This window comes from Elephantulus edwardii, unplaced genomic scaffold (genome assembly GCF_000299155.1).
Source record: "Elephantulus edwardii isolate Elephantulus edwardi_28Jun2011 unplaced genomic scaffold, EleEdw1.0 scaffold00072, whole genome shotgun sequence".
Lineage (NCBI taxonomy): Eukaryota > Metazoa > Chordata > Mammalia > Macroscelidea > Macroscelididae > Elephantulus > Elephantulus edwardii.
In genome coordinates, this window is record NW_006399822.1 from 10,963,799 (window position 1) to 10,980,562 (window position 16,764).

At 44.0% G+C, this 16,764-nt stretch overlaps 2 protein-coding genes across 3 annotated transcripts in view; one reads left to right on the forward strand and one right to left on the reverse strand.

The window, feature by feature from the left end:
* Positions 1-4,196: 4,196 nt before the first annotated feature.
* Positions 4,197-10,025, reverse strand: TERF2IP (telomeric repeat binding factor 2, interacting protein). Its single transcript, XM_006888822.1, has 3 exons — positions 9,368-10,025; positions 6,973-7,097; positions 4,197-4,589 (listed from the first exon to the last, which is right to left on the reverse strand). Exons 1-3 carry the CDS (start codon positions 10,023-10,025, stop codon positions 4,197-4,199), a joined length of 1,176 nt encoding a protein of 391 aa, XP_006888884.1.
* Positions 10,026-10,207: 182 nt separating this feature from the next.
* The window catches only part of KARS (lysyl-tRNA synthetase), a 14,313-nt gene continuing 7,756 nt past the window's right edge, over positions 10,208-16,764 (forward strand). Inside the window, exons 1-3 of one of the 2 annotated variants that reach the window (XM_006888823.1) lie at positions 10,208-10,294; positions 13,437-13,616; positions 15,610-15,766. In XM_006888823.1, coding sequence (XP_006888885.1) covers positions 13,471-13,616; positions 15,610-15,766 — 303 coding nt within the window. In that variant the 5' untranslated portion in view covers positions 10,208-10,294; positions 13,437-13,470. The remainder of the gene's footprint in view (positions 10,295-13,436; positions 13,617-15,609; positions 15,767-16,764) is intronic. The other variant, XM_006888824.1, reaches the window with a different exon arrangement.

Sequence of the window (16,764 nt, forward strand, 5' to 3'; positions counted from 1 at the left end):
GACTAACAAGCAATATCATGAACAAAAGAGAAGAGCTAGAAATTGTCCATTATTTCATCTTACTTGAAACCATAATTAACACCTTTGGTACCAGCAGCCAGGATATCAAAGGACATACACTGTGTTTAGGAAAGTTTGCTGTCAGGGACCTCCCCAAAATGTTAAAGAGCAGTGATGTCCATTTGAAGATTAAGGTGCGCCTGATAAAAATTATGATCTTCTCTATTACTTTCTTTACTTCTGCAATTTAGACAATAAGAATGACAGAAGAATAAAAAATATTAAAAAAAAAAACACGACAGAACAATCAAAGCTTTTGACCTGTGGTATTAGGACTGCCAAAAAGGACAAGTATGTCTTAGAGACTCCCAGGTGCTATCTGGAGGTTTTGGGGGTTTGGGTTGGTTTTTGCGGTTTGGGTTGGTGTTTCTAATTTTTATTTTGTATTGGTTTGCATACATATTCAATAAAGAAGTTTCACACACTTCTTCACTCACATTGTTTCATATGGTCCCTCCCATACACTGTGTTTTATAAAATATCTATTGATCTATGTCCACTATTACCCTGTTGTTTCAGATTCCTATTGGGTCTTTCCTAATTCCTTCACTCCCTGCCTTCTGAACTCTGCAACCTTGTGATTTTTCTCACTCCCCATCCTCAGCCCCACTGTTGCTTTTTATATATATACAGATATATATATATATATATATACACACACACATATATACATGTTGTTGGTATATATGCATATTCATACATATATTACTAGTTATCCTTGTATTTTTGCAATAATGGTCTTATGCAGTATTTGTCCTTGTAAGACTGAGTTAGTTCATTCAGCATAATGCTCTCTAGCCTCTCCCAAGTTATATTTTTTAAAATTGTTGCTCCTGAGTGCTGCATAGTATTCCCCCATGTACTATCCAGTCAGTTGCTGATGAACATTTGGGCTGTTTCCATTTTCTTGTTATTGTGAATCATGTTCCGTTTGTGGGTCATATGGAATTTCTATGCTCAGCTTTTTTAATACAGACTCTGAATCCCAGCTCAAGCCCCTTCCAGTGGACTTCAAAGAGACCTTCTAGCCTCACCACACCTCACCTCTGGACCCCACTTACAAGGTCCCTGCACGGATGAAACCACCATCACTAGTGCTGATTTCAAAGCTCACGCCCACCACATGCCCCCAGTCAGCAGGCATCACAGTGAACTGCTTCTACTACAGAACATCCTCAACTCTCTGCATCAACTCTGACCCCAGGCCAGGACTGTGGCCAAGAACAGCAGCTGTGGGAACGTGATTACCCATGGTGGGGACCTCAGGGTGTCCCTCCCAAACCAACCCTTCTGAGGAGGCTGCAGGCAACACAGCCAATGACAAGTGGGAGTCCATCATTACTAAGCAGGGATTTCTCAAACATGTATCCTGGCCAATCCAAAAACCAACTGCTGCAGGTGTGAGTCAATGCTGACCTATGTCCACCCTAAAGGATAGAGAAGAACTACCCCACAGCCTTTCCAAGGCTGTCATTTTCTAGAAATACACTGCCTCCTTTCTCCCACAGAGAGACAGCAGTGTTTCAACCAGAGACCTTTCCTTTTGATACACAAGGGAATATACAGTGTATGTATTCTGTAACAACTCTTGTTAGCAACTGCTCCACACTCTTCTCAGCAAAGTCAGTCATTAGCTATTGTATCAAGAAGGCCCTAGCTGAGTTCCTCTGAAGCAAGGGAAGGTAAGTGTTACTCTAGGTCAGATTTTTAAGTTTCTCTTTCGAAACAAAAAAACGACCTGGAATGGGAGGAATTTTCATTTGAAATCCAGACCCGAGTCCTCCAGGTTTCCATGCACACTGTAGGTGATACTGGAGGTCCCTCAGCTTCAGGTTCCTATGCTTAATGCTTAGGCTTCTGTTTATATGTCAAAAGCCCTGACAATTCAGTGGACGTTCGAAGTTTTGTCCCTCAAATGAGGAAGGCAGTCTGCTGAGCAGTCTCTAGGAAACTCAAACAGCAGTAACATCACAAGAGAAAGAACTATGCCTGGGCAGAAATTTGTTGGTGCTGGCACGTGGAACTTCACCAGTTGTGTACCGTGGAGTCGGAACCAACCCATAACTCACTCTCCAGTGGGTTTTCAGAGGCAGTTAATCCTACAGGAGGAGACTGCCCATCTTTCTGTGGAATAGCTGGTGGCCTCGAACCGCATGCCTTTGGGACTGCAACACAACTTCTTGCCACGAAGCCACCAGGGCACTTCACCGGAAGTCTAGAAAATTTTTTAAGACATTGAGTTGGACTATTCAAGTTCTCATCAATAACTCTTACAGGCAGGAAGGAGGAGCTAAATTGTGCTTTTCAGACTGATGGTGGGTAAAGAGCCTAGGGCACTCCTTTCACCCTGCGTCCGATAACCCGGCTCCATGAGGGTAGTGTGCTGTGAGACTATCTGTAAACTGATTTCTGGTGTTGACAATCTGGTTTGCAGTATTTAACCTGTATGGGAAGGTCCCTACCTGGCACCGTTTGTGATGCACTGCTTACCTAACAATGCTGGTTGGAACCCACCAAGTGGTACTACGGAAAACAGGCCTGGCAAGCTGCTTCTGTTAAGTAACAGCCGGGAAAACTCTAAGGGGCAGTCCTACTCTGTGTGCTTGCACAGACCTGCAGATCTTCACAGTTAATGGCACTGAACTTGTATTGATTTTTATGCTCCCAAAAAGACTTTTGATAATTATTCCCCCTACATACACCTCCCAGACAGAGAGATGAAAGGACGTGTTCGAGGGTCAACGGTATATTCTTGCCTGGGTCTTCTGATAGTGTTATTCCATTCAGATAACCCACTGAATACTGTCTCTGGTTAGCAGGGAAGTGGGGCATGTTCTAATCTTCATTCACCATGAGCTGCAGGCCGCTCCCAGGAGCATTAACTCCCAGTACTTCAAGCAGAGAGTGAGCCCTAAGTAGGGCTTGTAACAGAACACCCTTTGGTGGGAGGCACTGCTGGCACTGTGACTGGAGGATATGGTGGGACACAGACACCTTCTGTTACACTCTTGCTGGTTCCTGATCCACTTCTTTGCCTCTGGCTCTAAGTTCACCTTCCTCTGCTACTTCTCACAGTCCGTGCACCAGATCCTCTCTTTGTTCCGTTCAGAGCTAACATTTTCTACTCTATTAGCTCTAAAACAGAACCACTTGATTGATTTGGGGTAATAACAACACAGAACACTAGTGCCTTCATGGTCTTTATACCTAAACAACTTTGAGTATAGGAAAAAGAACACATGTTAAAAACAAAAATACACAGTTGTATTTATTTTCAATAATGAAAAAAGAAAACTATACCACAACAAATAGGAATCAAACAACTAACTCAATTTTAAATTGGGACACAGTCTTTCGCACAAAATTATCTTCAATAAATAACACATTATTTTTTTCTTTAAAACAGAACATTACTTTTAACAGTTTCTTTTTCTTGACCATCTAAGGTTGTGTGTGTGCATAATTTTGTGAAACAAAATTAAGTTATAGTTAAACACATACTTGAAACTAGACCAACAAAGGCTCAAAGAACAGATAAGGAACAAGGTCCACAAATGTCAGTTAACAAAATCAATAACTGACTTTCAAGAAAGTATAGAAATCAGAGCTCGCTAGGGGATGTACCAATAGATTCAAGCATTTCAGATGGTCCATGTTCAAGACTCTGTAATGTTCTTCCTGTATTTCTAGATTCTTGATTTGGAATCTATCACAAAATAGATTGGCTTCTGGAAAGGAACATGAGGTGCTTTACTCACATTACCTAAAAACAGCTCTGCTTCCTTTTCGCTCCTAATTTCTTCCTTTCACTGTGTCACTAGCTTCTGTCACCAATATATTTGGGTTCCGTTCCAGAAAATGACTACTACTAAGTAGAATAATCTATCTCTGGACAAGATTTTCCTTTCAGAAACAGACTAACACATGCGTGGGCTAGCTCTAAATAGATCCAACTGCTTTGACTTTTATTCTCCTGCAAACTCTCCTTGGTTATAAAATCTAGGGATCGGAACAATGGCAGTATTGGTCAACAGGTAAATGCTAGTTCCAACACACAGTTATTAAAGTTCAATGATCACATTTTTTTTTAGTTCCTTACTTGCCATACCTTCTTTCATTTCTCATTATCTTATCAATTATTTCTTTCGAAATTCAATCCTCCTGGCTACATTCTGAGCACCAAACTTTGAAACCAATGCATCTCGAGTCCCTGCATCATCTTTTTGCAAATCTAAGTCATCTTGTCGGGACCAAATAGGGTACCCATCAGCTCTCTGTCCAGACTCTAAAAAGGACGAAGTAGCCTCCAGTTCACCACTGTTTTTAAGGAAAGCCTGTGTAACTGTTGACAGATCCAAGTTAAACTTTTCCATTAACTGCCGGATAATCTTAATAGCAGCTCCCACCTCGGGCTGAGACACTTTCTCGACTTCCTCATCAGGCTGTGTTTCAGAGTCTTCCTCGGGTGTGGGTGGATCACCATCACACATTGTTATGTGTATTTCAAAACCAGGGCTCTCATTCTCTTCCTCCTAGACAAAAAAAAATGACGAAGATCAATTCCTAATTACCAAGTCATAAGCTCTATTAAAATATGGTACTTCCCAGCCTAACCACCCTTTGCAGTTCAATCACAATGGGCTATCTTCAGTTCCTCCAATATGATCGAGGCCTTTTTCCTAATACTAATCTGTATTAGGTGTACATGCTTACAGGTGTGCGTGGACAGAGCCCTGGGTGCACAAGGTTAACTGCTATTAATGAATGAATGAAAACCCAACCTTTCTGTAAACTTTCACTAAATTACAATAAAAAGCGGGGGGGCGGGGAGTGGGGAACCCACCAAAACAAAAACAAAAAAGGACAACTACTCAAGTCCACCATCTGCTTCTGGTAGAAAAGACAAGACCTATGACCCGCTCCCATAGAGGTGACGGTCTAGGAAATGCAAGGAGGAAGCTGTACTCTGTCACTTAGGTTCATTATCCAGGAGACTTGACTCAACGGCACAGCATGCAGGTGGAAGGAGGCATGTATGTAAGCATGAGAGTGTATATGTGGTGTTCTAAAAGAATATCAGAAGTTAGACTGACTATGAAAGAATGTATGCATAGAGACACACATTAGACTACTTGTTAAATGTTTAACTTTAATGCTAAATTATAAATTTCACAACGGCAGAAATCACATTTATTTTCCTCACCACTAGAGCCCCAGCTCTTACCAAACTTGTATGTGTAAGTATTTAAAACACAGATTAGCATTTCCAAGCCATAAAACATTTCAGCATATTAGAAAGTACGTGAGCCAAATCGAATGACTAACAGAGCATTTGACAATTTGTGGAAATTGAACCAAATAATATCAATAATAATAATAATAGAATCAAATAATATCAATAATAAAAGGCAACAAATCCTTACATTTTGTCCATTCTTGTATATTCCTTTACTTGCCAATTAGAGAAACTTTATTTCTTATCAAGTTGCCTATCTCTGCCAGTGTGAATCCACCAGCAGCATGCTGATGGTTCAAATGCACCAGCAGTTCCACGGATGCGCAGGCGGTCTCTTCCATTATCATTTACAGCCTTGGAAAGCCAACAGAGAGTGGCTCGAAGTTAGAATTGACTCAACAGCAGTGAATTTGAGAAGTGAAGTTTTTTTGTTGTTAGGTTTTTTTGGGGGTTTTTTCCTTTAGTTTTCAGGTTCATTCACAAGATCTTTTGACTTGGTAAAGAAATGTACACATAATTTGGATTTTTTTTCAATTACCATCATCATTTTATGGCTTCCTAGCCTTCTCTACAAAAAAACCCACTGCCATCAAATCGGTTCTAACTCCCAGCAACCTGGTGCCCAGTTTCTGAGGCTGTACATCTGAACAGCAGTAGACTGCCCGTCTTTCTCCTGCTGACCAGCCCAGTAAGTTCAAGTCATCAACCCTCCAGTAAGCAGCCCAAAACAACAAGCACTCTGCCACCAGGGCTATTCTCCGTAGCTATTGTTAGATAGACTATTTTAAGAGTATTAGTGATCACAGTGCATATGGATGAGCTAAAATAAAATTAAAATAAAATGGCTTTAAATACACAAAATGTTAACTTGATAAAAAGAAAACATTACTAATTACTACAGACATTTAAAGGATTATATTCCTGTTGTTTCATCACAAAAAAATTTTTTTTACCTCTTCTTAATTTTTTTTATTAGTTTTAATGAAAGTTTACAGAGACTTAGGGTTTCCAATGATTCATTGTTGCACTTTTATCCTTGCCCACCCCCCCCATAAAATATTTTTAGGGTAAATCTACAACCATATTATTTAAATACTTATATTGAGATCAAGGTGTTTTTAAACAGAACCATCCCTGTTCTCCCTCCCACACCTTCTTAAATTGCCCTTCCAAACACTCAGTGTCCTGCCGAGGGTCCGGATCCGGCTCTCCACTTCCCTGCATCCTGACTTCTCCTTACTTCCCTAGGTTTACAGTCTATGCTATGTACCAGAAAGAATTTCTTTCTTTTTCAGCTCATTTTCTTTATGATTTTTCAATATTCTCTTTTTCTATTGGTTTTTACTCCGTTACTCATATGCGTTTCATTGTAAAATGCCATTTTTTTTTCTTTTTTCTATAATTATATTTTATTAATTTTCATAAACATTTACAGGTAAAATGCCATTTTTTACACTGTCCTACTAAACCCTCACTGTATTCTCCCTTTTCCTTCACCTTCCTCCTCCATCTCCTGTCCCAACCTGTCAACCCTCTGCAGTTGTTTCTATCAATGGGTAAAACCTTCTTTTATTCTCTTCTTGCCCCTCCTCCCTTCTTAGAGAAGAATGGAAGGAAAAAGAAGAATGGATGTAGGGAAAACCATGGAAGAAATGTGTCTGTGTGTGTGAACATACCACAACTTCCTCAAACTCCCGAGTGGCTTCTATAAGCATTTTTTTTACTGCTTCTTCATTCTCCTTGATCTCTTCCTTCTCAGGCTCTTCTTCAGGCAAATCTGGAGTTTTCTTATTCTGCGGTTCTGTTAAAGAGAATAACAGCTATTAGCACTAATCATAAACCAGACACACCCAGTGCTCACACTGTGGACACTGGGCCAGGAATGAGACTGCACATTACCACCACGACCCCTGCCCCACCATTGCAAGCAACATCAGGATAGACAGAAGATCAAAGCTGTTAGTGATTTCACCTTGCTTGGATCCACAACCAATACCCCTGACAACAGCAGTTAAGAAGTCCTGCTTTGATGAGAAAGTCGACTGTAAGGGACCTACATCTCCAAGCGAAGTCAGTTGATTAAAGCTAGAGTCTTTTCAATTACTTGCTATGCATCTGTAAGTAGGACACTGACTAAGGAAGACAGGAGAATGGATGCCTCCAAGCTGTAGTGTTGGTGAAGAGTGGTGAATATCCCATGGAATGTTGAAAGAACAAACAAGTATGTCCTGGAGAAGGTGCAGTCAGGATAGGAGGGAAAGATGATGAAAGTCCTACATATTGTGGGCATGTTGTTACAATGTCCTTGGAAAAAGACATCAAGCTGGGAAGGGTGGAAGGTCAACTAAAGAGAGAAAGAACCTCAACAAGGTGGACTGAGACAGTGATGGCAGTGATAGGTGTGACTATGTCAGAAATGTCAGAAATGATAAGGACAGCACAGGATGGGTCAGATCTGTTGTTCATAGGGTCACTATGGGTTGTACTCGCCTGGACAACATTAAAAGACATCAAAAGCTCTGGTGGCATGGCTTCACTGCTAACTCAAAGACAGTCTCCAGTACTGCAGAAGGATGGGCACTCTCCTCCAGTGTGATTACCTGCCTCTGAAAACCCACTGGACGGTCAGGTATAGGTGGGTTCTGACTTGAGGGTACATAACAATGTGAAACAGTGGTAAGAAGTTGTGCTACCACTGGTTCAAATCTATCAGCTGCTCTAAGGAAGGAAGATGGGCAATCTCCTCCTCTGCAATTGCCAGCTGGTGGTCAGCTATGAGTCCTTCCTACTCAACACCGCCTAATAATCACCACCACTCAATCCCAGAGGCCTGCGGTTCAAATCCACCAGATGCTCTGCTGGAGGAGGGGCAATCTCTTCCTGCACCAGTCAGATCCAATTTGACAGTACATACACAAAATATAATAAAATTTAAAAAAAACAACCCAAAACAATCACTACTCAAAAAAAAGTAATCATACATAACACCACAGTAATAAAATAGGACTGACATGGGGTTGTTGAGAGGATAGGAAATGTGTGGACAGACAATGAACACTGCATTGAAACATATGGGGGAAAGAACTGTCCAAAAAGATTATCTGATTAGGCATTGGATGTATGACAACAATCTGAAACAAGAGGTGCACTGCAAAGAGGGGAGGGAGAAGAGGGCAGAAAATGTGCAACAATGAATTTTTTAATAATCCATAAACCTGAAAATGCCACTTTCACCAAAACCAAAATTCCTACTAACCACATTGAAAAGGAAAAACAAATGTCACCCTTGATGTCAACCATTAGGTGGAATATTCACAAGGAAGGAGAAATCTAATATGACTATTTAAAGCAGAAGTGTTGATTTTTTAATTTTTTTATTATTATTTTATGTGTGTGTGTGTGTGTGTGTATACCGTCAAATTGGATCTGACTGGTACAGGAGGAGATTGTCCCTCCTTTTCCCGGCAGAGCATCTGGTGGATTTGAACCGTGCGCTTCTGGGATTGCAGTGCAGTTTCTTGCCACTAGACCACCAGAGCTCCCCTCAGAAGTGTTGATTTAAGTTGCCATGACGATTATCTCAAAAGCTTTGCATTACCGTCCCAACTCTACCTTAATTCTAATTGTGAAATCAACAAAATGCGCCCTCATCTCCTAAGCGGGGCCTGGAAAACTTGCGACAGGGACTATGTGAACCCGTGAATCGGCATTCCGCGAAGCCAGGGCACCAACGTACACCTGGAAAGGTCTGCCGTCCTCCCACCGTCGGGGCTGCTTCTACCTGGACACGGGCGTCTGTGATTTTAGGAGTCCCTTAACTAGCTCTGCAATACACCAGATTCGTCCCTGTCTCCGTGCTGCTGGAGGGCAGCATATTTCTACCCTCTCTGTACCTTTTCCATTTTGAACCTTGTATCTTTTAGCTCCTGAAGGAGTAAATGAATGAAAACTTGTAAAGGGGGGAGGTGGTGGTGCTGAACCCAGAGGAGCACAGAGAGCCGGGGCTGCAGGGGGCGTGGGGGAGGTCGGAGGACCCCTCTGCGCGCCCCCCGGGGTCAGCCGAGGGCTCACCCCCGCTGTCGGCGGCCTCGGGGTCCTCCTCCGCCTTGCGCTTGAGCTTCTGGGAGGCCGGGCTCACGGGGGCGTCGCCCAGCAGGTACTTGTGCTCCTGGCCTCGCAGGTGCTTCAGGTAGCGGTCCTTGAGCGCCTGCCAGGGGTGCAGCGTCAGCGCGCTCTTCTCCATCGCCTTCCACAGGGCTATGCCGGTCACCGAGCTGGGCGTGCGCGCGTTTTCCTTCACGTAGGTCAAGATGGCCACGTCGTCGGCCTCGGTGAAGGCGATCCGCCCCGTGAGCGGCTCGGGCTCGGGCTCGGAGGCGGCGGTGGCCTCGGCCTTGGCCTCCAGGGCCGGGTCGGCTGCCGGGCCCAGGCGGTAGTCCTCCAGCGCGAGGCGCTCGTTGCGCTCCACGCAGTCCAGGACATACTGCGTGGAGATGAAGTCGCCCGCGGCCTCGGCCAGCGCCTCCCCGGGCTGGGCCAGCAGCACCGCGCCCGGCTCCTGCACCCGGCACAGGGTGCCGCCGCCGTGCAGGATGAGCGTCGACAGCCGCCGCTTGGCCGGGCTGGGCCGCACGTAGAAGGCCATGGAGCTGCCATCGTCCCGCAAGAACAGTGTCGAAGAGTGGGTGGGCCCGTTGGGGTCTTTGCCCAGATCCATAGCCTCCGCCATCGCCCAAACCCGACACCTGCGCAGCCGCAGCTTCTGACTCGCGCGGCGGTCACCCTCCCGCAGGGAGGCAGCGGCCGCCGAGTTCTGCGCAGGCGCAGCCGAGCGCCAATGGCGCCAGCCCTCTGACCGGAAGGGGCGGGTCTTCCCGAGGCGCCCTGGAAGGAGGTCGGGGACCCTGGTCCCTTTCAGGTCGGGCCTTCGGGAAAGATGGCCGCGGTGCAGGAGGCTGAGATAAAAGTGGACGGCGGCGAGCCAAAACTGAGTAAGAAGTGAGTATCGCTGCGGAGCCCTCAGGCCCCTGTGAACGGAGAATGTGGGCTGGGAGTCGCCTTGTGGCTCCCCGGCGCCTGTACCGGGGTCCTCCGGGCTCTAGGGGGTGCGGACATGCTGAGACGTAGCCGCAACGGCCGGGAAACTACAACCCCCAGAGTACTCGGGGGTCCCCCGCTTCTCGATCTAGTCCTGCCCCCGATTTCGGCGCTGGCCAGGGGCCCCCCATCATGTCGTGAGACGGTGTGTAGTAGAAGATGGCTTCTGATGAGAGGTGACAGAGGAAAGAAAAGCGAAACTTAACACTTTTCCGCTCTTTCTGGGAAACGCGATTATTGGTGTTGAGTTACACGCCCATAGGGAGGTTCAGAGAAATTGTAAATGGCCAGATATTTTCGAAAGAGACCTTCCAGTCTTCGTTGACTTGGTTCTTGGAGAACCTTCAACTGCCCACGTGGGTCAGCAGACGGAGGGTGGTTGAGCCACCCGAGCCTGACAGTTGTTCGTTGCCATTCAGTGCATTCCAACTCGTGCGACCCTGCAGGACTCGGGGCTTGTGTAGCCGGACACAGCTGTGCTGACCTGTGCTTGTTAACCGTCCCAAATCGTGGAGTGTGAAGGTTGGCAAAGAAATCAAAAGTTCTCCGCCTTTAACGGCACGCTTTCTGTGGTTTATGTGTACTAAGTGCTACACGCCTGCTCCACCAGGATTACTCATTTGTTGCACAGAAGATCAGCATTGATTTGAGGATCTGCTTTTTCCGTGCTAGGAAAGAAGTTATAACATGCAATGAATGACTCCCGGTGTTTAAGGGTGTATAGTTCTAGGGACTCAACACGTGAAAATGTATGTTTGTGCCTCCAGGATTATGCTCCAAATACATTAGAAAAATGAAAAAGCAAACGCTTACAATTATGATTTATGATTTGATAGCTCCTGTAGAAAGAGATCCAGGAGGTTGACTCAAGTGTTTGGAACCTACCTAGTCTTGGAATTCTTGTACTTTAGAAGAAGTCGGTTGGACCTTCATCTGATGCATCAGTAATTTTAAGGGCTTAACTGTCAGGTCCCTTGCTGGAAAGGTTCCCAGTTTCAGATGGGGTTGATCAATAATCTCTTTCCTGACTTATTAATCTGAGTCACTGCTTATGTGCCAGGGACTGTGCTTGAATTGTCCAGACTTTCTGTCTAACTTGGATAGTAGCCTCCCTGGGAAAGGGTTAATGTCCATTTCTCAAATTTAATAGTGAAGCCCGAGGTGCTTACACACTTTGCCAGAGTGTGGATACATACCAAAGGCCGGCCTCACACTCATCCACAGAATGGGGCAGAGATCTAAAATCAAGTCCTTAACTTCGCATCATGCTGCCTGCCTTGTGTTAGTGAGAAGCATCTACTGTTGATAGGGAATATTACTCTAGTGACTAGTTAAATTAACATTTGTACCTGTTTCATAACTGTTTTTGGAGCATCCTTCTTATGAAACCTCGGTTGAGCACTATTTCATGTGCTCACAATTTAAAAATATACCAAGCACAATCAATAAGAGTGCATCTGAATTCCAAAATCAATCTCCATAATAGTCTATGTGTTTCCTACTGCCAAAGGGGCCTTTTAGAGTAGTGAGAGAAGATCTTCACCCTGAAACCCACAGCGTCCCTTTTCAGCAGGAAGTAGCTAAGAGAATACGCCGTCCCCTTTTCCTTATGACTCAGGGTGAAGTCTCTCTCAGGGAGGAGTGATAGGGAATGGCAAAGGATACACTGACAAAGAAGATTAATCAGAACTGGCTTTGACAAGCACTGTGGCATTTGGACAAGAACAAACTGGGAGGAGGGTAGAGAGAATAGTGCAACAATGAATGAGTGGAAGCCCAAAATCTCTGTAAATGTTTATGAAAATTAATAAAATATAATTATAGAAAAAAAAAATATACGTACACTGCCTTCCCTGGTGACAAAATCCCAACCGAAAGGTCCTCTGACTTGTTTGAACCCAGTAAAGAATAATTCCTGAGATTTTGTTGCCTTCCAGCATTAATATATGAGCATAATGTAGCCAGACTCTTCCTGAAATGATCCTTTGTTCCCAGAACTCCAAACTCTTCTTACCTTTGACTTGGGTGCTTTTGTGTGGCTTTTTTTTTAAGCTTCATCTGGAGCTTACAGTTGCTAGTAATGCTGCCTCTCATTTTACATGCTCCCTATCTTTGCTAGCCGGTGTTCCACCTCCAAGAGGAGCCACCCTTCAGGGCGTTAGAAACAATTTCTCACATCCTGACTCCCATTCTTCTATAGTGCTGTAATCATGTGAGCATATCTCCTAAACCATTCATTGATTGACTTGTTATTGACTTGCTACCCTGAAAATACACCTTTTACACACAGCTAGGACTTAAATGGGAAAGTCTGCTGTTAGGGACCTCTCTAAAGTACTCAAGAGCAACGGTTTCTCTCTGGAGACTAAGGTGCGCCTGCGACTAAGTGAGACTAAGGTGTCCTTGGTCTTTGCAATCACTTGTTAGCATCAGAGAGTTGGACAATGACTAGGGAGGATAGAAGGAGAATTGACGCCTTTGAGCTGTGGTGCTGGAGAAGAGTATTGCATGTTCCATGGACTGCCAAGAATACAAACAGATCCAACCTAGAGAGGGTTAAACCAGTCTACTCCTTGGAGGCAAGGATTCTGGGGCTTCGTCTGACATACTTTGGGCATGTTGTAAGGAGAGGCAGGTCCTTTGAGAGGGACATCATGCTTGGTAGGGTAGAGGGACAGCGCAGGAGGGGAAGACCCTCTATGAGGTGGGTTGATTCAGTGACTGGGGTAATCGGGATGGGTGTGTCAGAGGCAATGCAGTTGGCACAGGATAGAGCACGGTTTAGGGCTGTTGTACTTAGGGTCGCTATGAGTCACAAACGACTCGATGCACATAACAACAGCACTTAAAAAAAACCACACTGTCACAGATTTCAGCATAGTGTTACAGTGCTACTATCAGTTAAGGGGGTCTTCACTTAAAAGGGTCTCTAAAAAGTAGTGCAAACTTCACTCTGTATTATCCCATTAAAAGCAGAAGAGCTGGTTGGATGTATGTATACTGTCTGTCCCATCTGACACCACATCTCTGTGTTTCCCGTTAGGTGGTGGTAAACCTTAGTTCCAGGGTATTCTGCCATGTTGACGCAAGCTGCCGTCAGGCTTATTAGGGGGTCCCTGCGCCAAACCTCCTGGGCTCAGTGGGGTCAGAGGGAGCTGCAACTGGGCCAACTTGCTCCTTTCACAGCGCTTCACAAGGACAACCCACTTTCTGATAAAAGAAGGTTGGTGCCATTACCTTCTTTATTGCTCCAGGAGCAAAAGTCTTCCCTTACTTAGTTCCATTTGGACTCCTTGCTAAGGAAGCAGAGAGCTTTGCTAGCCAAATCAGTAGTCTTCCTTACTGTCTTTTAACTCTCTGGCTTTTCTCTCCTTAGATTCTTGGGGGTTGCTTGTGGATCTTACTATAGATAGCACTGAAATTAGAACTCTTGGATGAATAAGGAATATCTAATGAGGTTACTTTCCATTTCCTATCTTGATATTTTGTTTGCTCTTGAGATTAATGTGGTTTCTGTGTTTAGTGTTATCCCTAGGGCCTTTTGCGATTATGTTTAGAGTCTATGTGGTCTAAAGAGCAACACGTAGTTGAAGGGGAAGAGATTTATTATTAATCCTAGCAAAGAATGGATCCCCTTAGATGTTTATCGACTGAACTACATAGGTCTAGCAGTGTTCAGATCTGTTGTTCATATGGTTGCTATGAGTTGTGCCCAACTCAATGTCACCTAACAACAGCAGCATACTGTTCGAAGAAGGCTGCTCTCACAATTATTAAAGATACTATATTCAGAAAGAGTCACTCTCTTAAAGCCATCAAAATCCGTGTTCTACTTAAAAGATGATCAGTCAGGTTAAACTCAATTAAGTCTTGTTTTGGTTTTAATTGACTTATTTTAAACTCATTGAAAATGTTAGTATGTGCCCTAAAACCAGACAAAATGCATTTTTCATGGTTCACTATTTCAGAATGATAATCACTAGGGGCTTGAAAGACTGATCAGTTAATGATCTTTAAGAGTAGTCCCTCTCAATCTTTGATTCCTGGATTCAGATAGCAAGTTCAGGTCAGACATGATAGCAAATTATTTCAGTTGGCTTGGTCTTTAAGTTACAGGTAACAAATATCAAGAATTTGGATAATGAGGGGGTGAAAAAAATTGGATAATGAGGAATTTGACCAGAAATACATTGGAATAGTCATAGTTCCTGTCCTGGATGCAGGAAGTGGGGGTTCTAATGGCAGAGAGGGGAGTCCTAGAGTAAGTAATAATATGACTGCTTACTAAACCAATGCCAGGAGCAGAGTCATCTGTTTCTAGTCTTTGCCAGAACAATGGAGTGGAAGAATGTGTTGTTTCAAGTAGAGATGAAGAACTCAAGGCCAATAGCAAGTTTACTATAGACCACTTGATTGGTAGATGAAAGTACAAGGATTTAGCTCCAGGTATTGGGACTCCAAAGGCTTATAATCGCCTACACTGCCCCGCTTTGTACGACATTCTTGGAAAAATTGTCCTTGAATTCAGAAGACTGGCCCTTCTAGATTCTTTGGAGAGAGGTCGGTGCCAGATACAACTGTTAGCCTAGCAAATGCCTGATCTGGTCCTATAATAGCTTCATGTTCTCCAAACCAAAAAAACTCCACTCATGTAGATTCCAACCCAGAGCAACCTGCCATTGAGTTTCCAAAACTAAATCTTTACAGGAACAGACTTCCCATCTTTCTCCTAGGGAACAGATGGAGGATTCAAACTGCCAACCTTCTGGATAACATTCCAGTTGTGTTCCTAGTATGCGACCAGAGCATCTCATATTTTCCAGGAGTACTTGGTCTTACTAGCTTGAAAAAAGCCTATCATACTGATATTTATGAAAACTTTTTCTCCCTATTTATAATATAAATATAACTTGTAGGATTTTCTTTTTCCTAGTGCATCCTAGTTTTAGTTGGGACTCAGTACCAGCATCCTGAGACTAGGAAATAGCCTGAAAAAGATCTCTTGTATTTTTGCTCAGATTCTATTTCCCCTGCCCTTTGTCTCTTTCTCCTATAGGATTTAATGACTAAGTGACTAGAAGGAGGAGTTGAACTTGGGGGTGTAGAACTAAGCAGAGCAGTTTCCCAAGCACTTGGCATTTTTGATAAGTGGCTGTGTGACAAAGTGGATACTCTTCCAGCAGCTGTTATATTAAACATGCACATCTTCCCTACAGTGAGCTCAAGAGGCGCCTGAAAGCTGAGAAGAAAATAGCAGAGAAGGAAGCAAAGCAGAAAGAACTTAGTGAGAAACAGCTAAGCCAGGCTGCTGCAACCACCAACCATGACAATGACAATGGTGTGAGCACCGAGGAGGAGAGCCTGGACCCCAATGTGAGTAAACTCGCTCCTGACCTGTCCAGCCCCAAGGGAGCTTCTAGAAGGGCTTAGGGAGCAGTCCTTGGGGCTGGTAGGAAAGACCAGTGACTAATTAGGTAAATAGGGATTGGAAAAGACACTTCCAGGCCCTGGGTCTCTGTCTTGACTCTTAACAGGCATTGGGGAGAATATAGTACTCTTCCAGGTGACTCATGAATCTTCCTTGGAACCAGCTGGGCCTTATAGCACTCCCAAAGAAACTCTATCTAAAAATGGACCAGGATTGACTGGATCAGGGGTTAGCCGACTTTATTCCCTAGGGCTGGTCTATACCCCTGACCTACATTTTTCTTTGTAAATAGAATTGTATTGGTACAGAGCCAGGTTCTTTTGTTTACATTGTCTGATACTGTGTACACACTACAACAGCAGACTTGAGTAGTTGCATCAGAAAGGTTGGCTGACTCCTGCTGTAGAGTATTTCCTTTTACATCTTCCAGGCCCTGTGACGTGCTTTGGGCAAGAGTCTTCAGTTTATCCAGGGGTGGGAGGGCAGGAAATAAGTAGCTCACCAAGTAGACACGGTTCACAAAAGCAGTAGCCTAGACCACTTGTGCCAGATAAGTTTTTACTATTTCAGGTAGAACTCCATTTCTTTCCTTTCTTAAATTTTTGCAGTCTAGGCTCTGATGGCCTAGTGGCGGGAAGCTGCACTGCAATCCCAGAGGTATGAGGTTTGAATCCACCAGATGCTCTGCCGGAGAAGGAGGGGCAATCTCTTCCTGTACCAATCACATCTGATTTGATGGTACACACAAAAAATAATAAAAGAAAATTGAAAATAAACCAACAACGACAACAAACTTTTGGAATCTTATTTTGAAAAGCAGAGACAGAGCTCAGTTTAAGAAACCTCAGTATGGGGAATATACCCTGAAGAGACCATAGCTGACATCCAAGCAGATATATGCACACCCATGTTCATTGCAGCTTTGTTCACAATAGCAAGGAGT

What these genes read in the sequence shown, in the direction of transcription:
- TERF2IP (XM_006888822.1), bottom strand. Translation starts at nt 10,025, where the DNA reads ATGGCGGAGGCTATGGATCTGGGCAAAGACCCCAACGGGCCCACCCAC. An exon ending in CGAGGCCGCCGACAGCGGGG is followed by an intron (nt 7,098 to 9,367) that starts GTGAGCCCTCGG and finishes TCTCTTTAACAG; the next exon opens with AACCGCAGAATAAGAAAACT. An exon ending in GGGAGTTTGAGGAAGTTGTG is followed by an intron (nt 4,590 to 6,972) that starts GTATGTTCACAC and finishes TTTGTCTAGGAG; the next exon opens with GAAGAGAATGAGAGCCCTGG.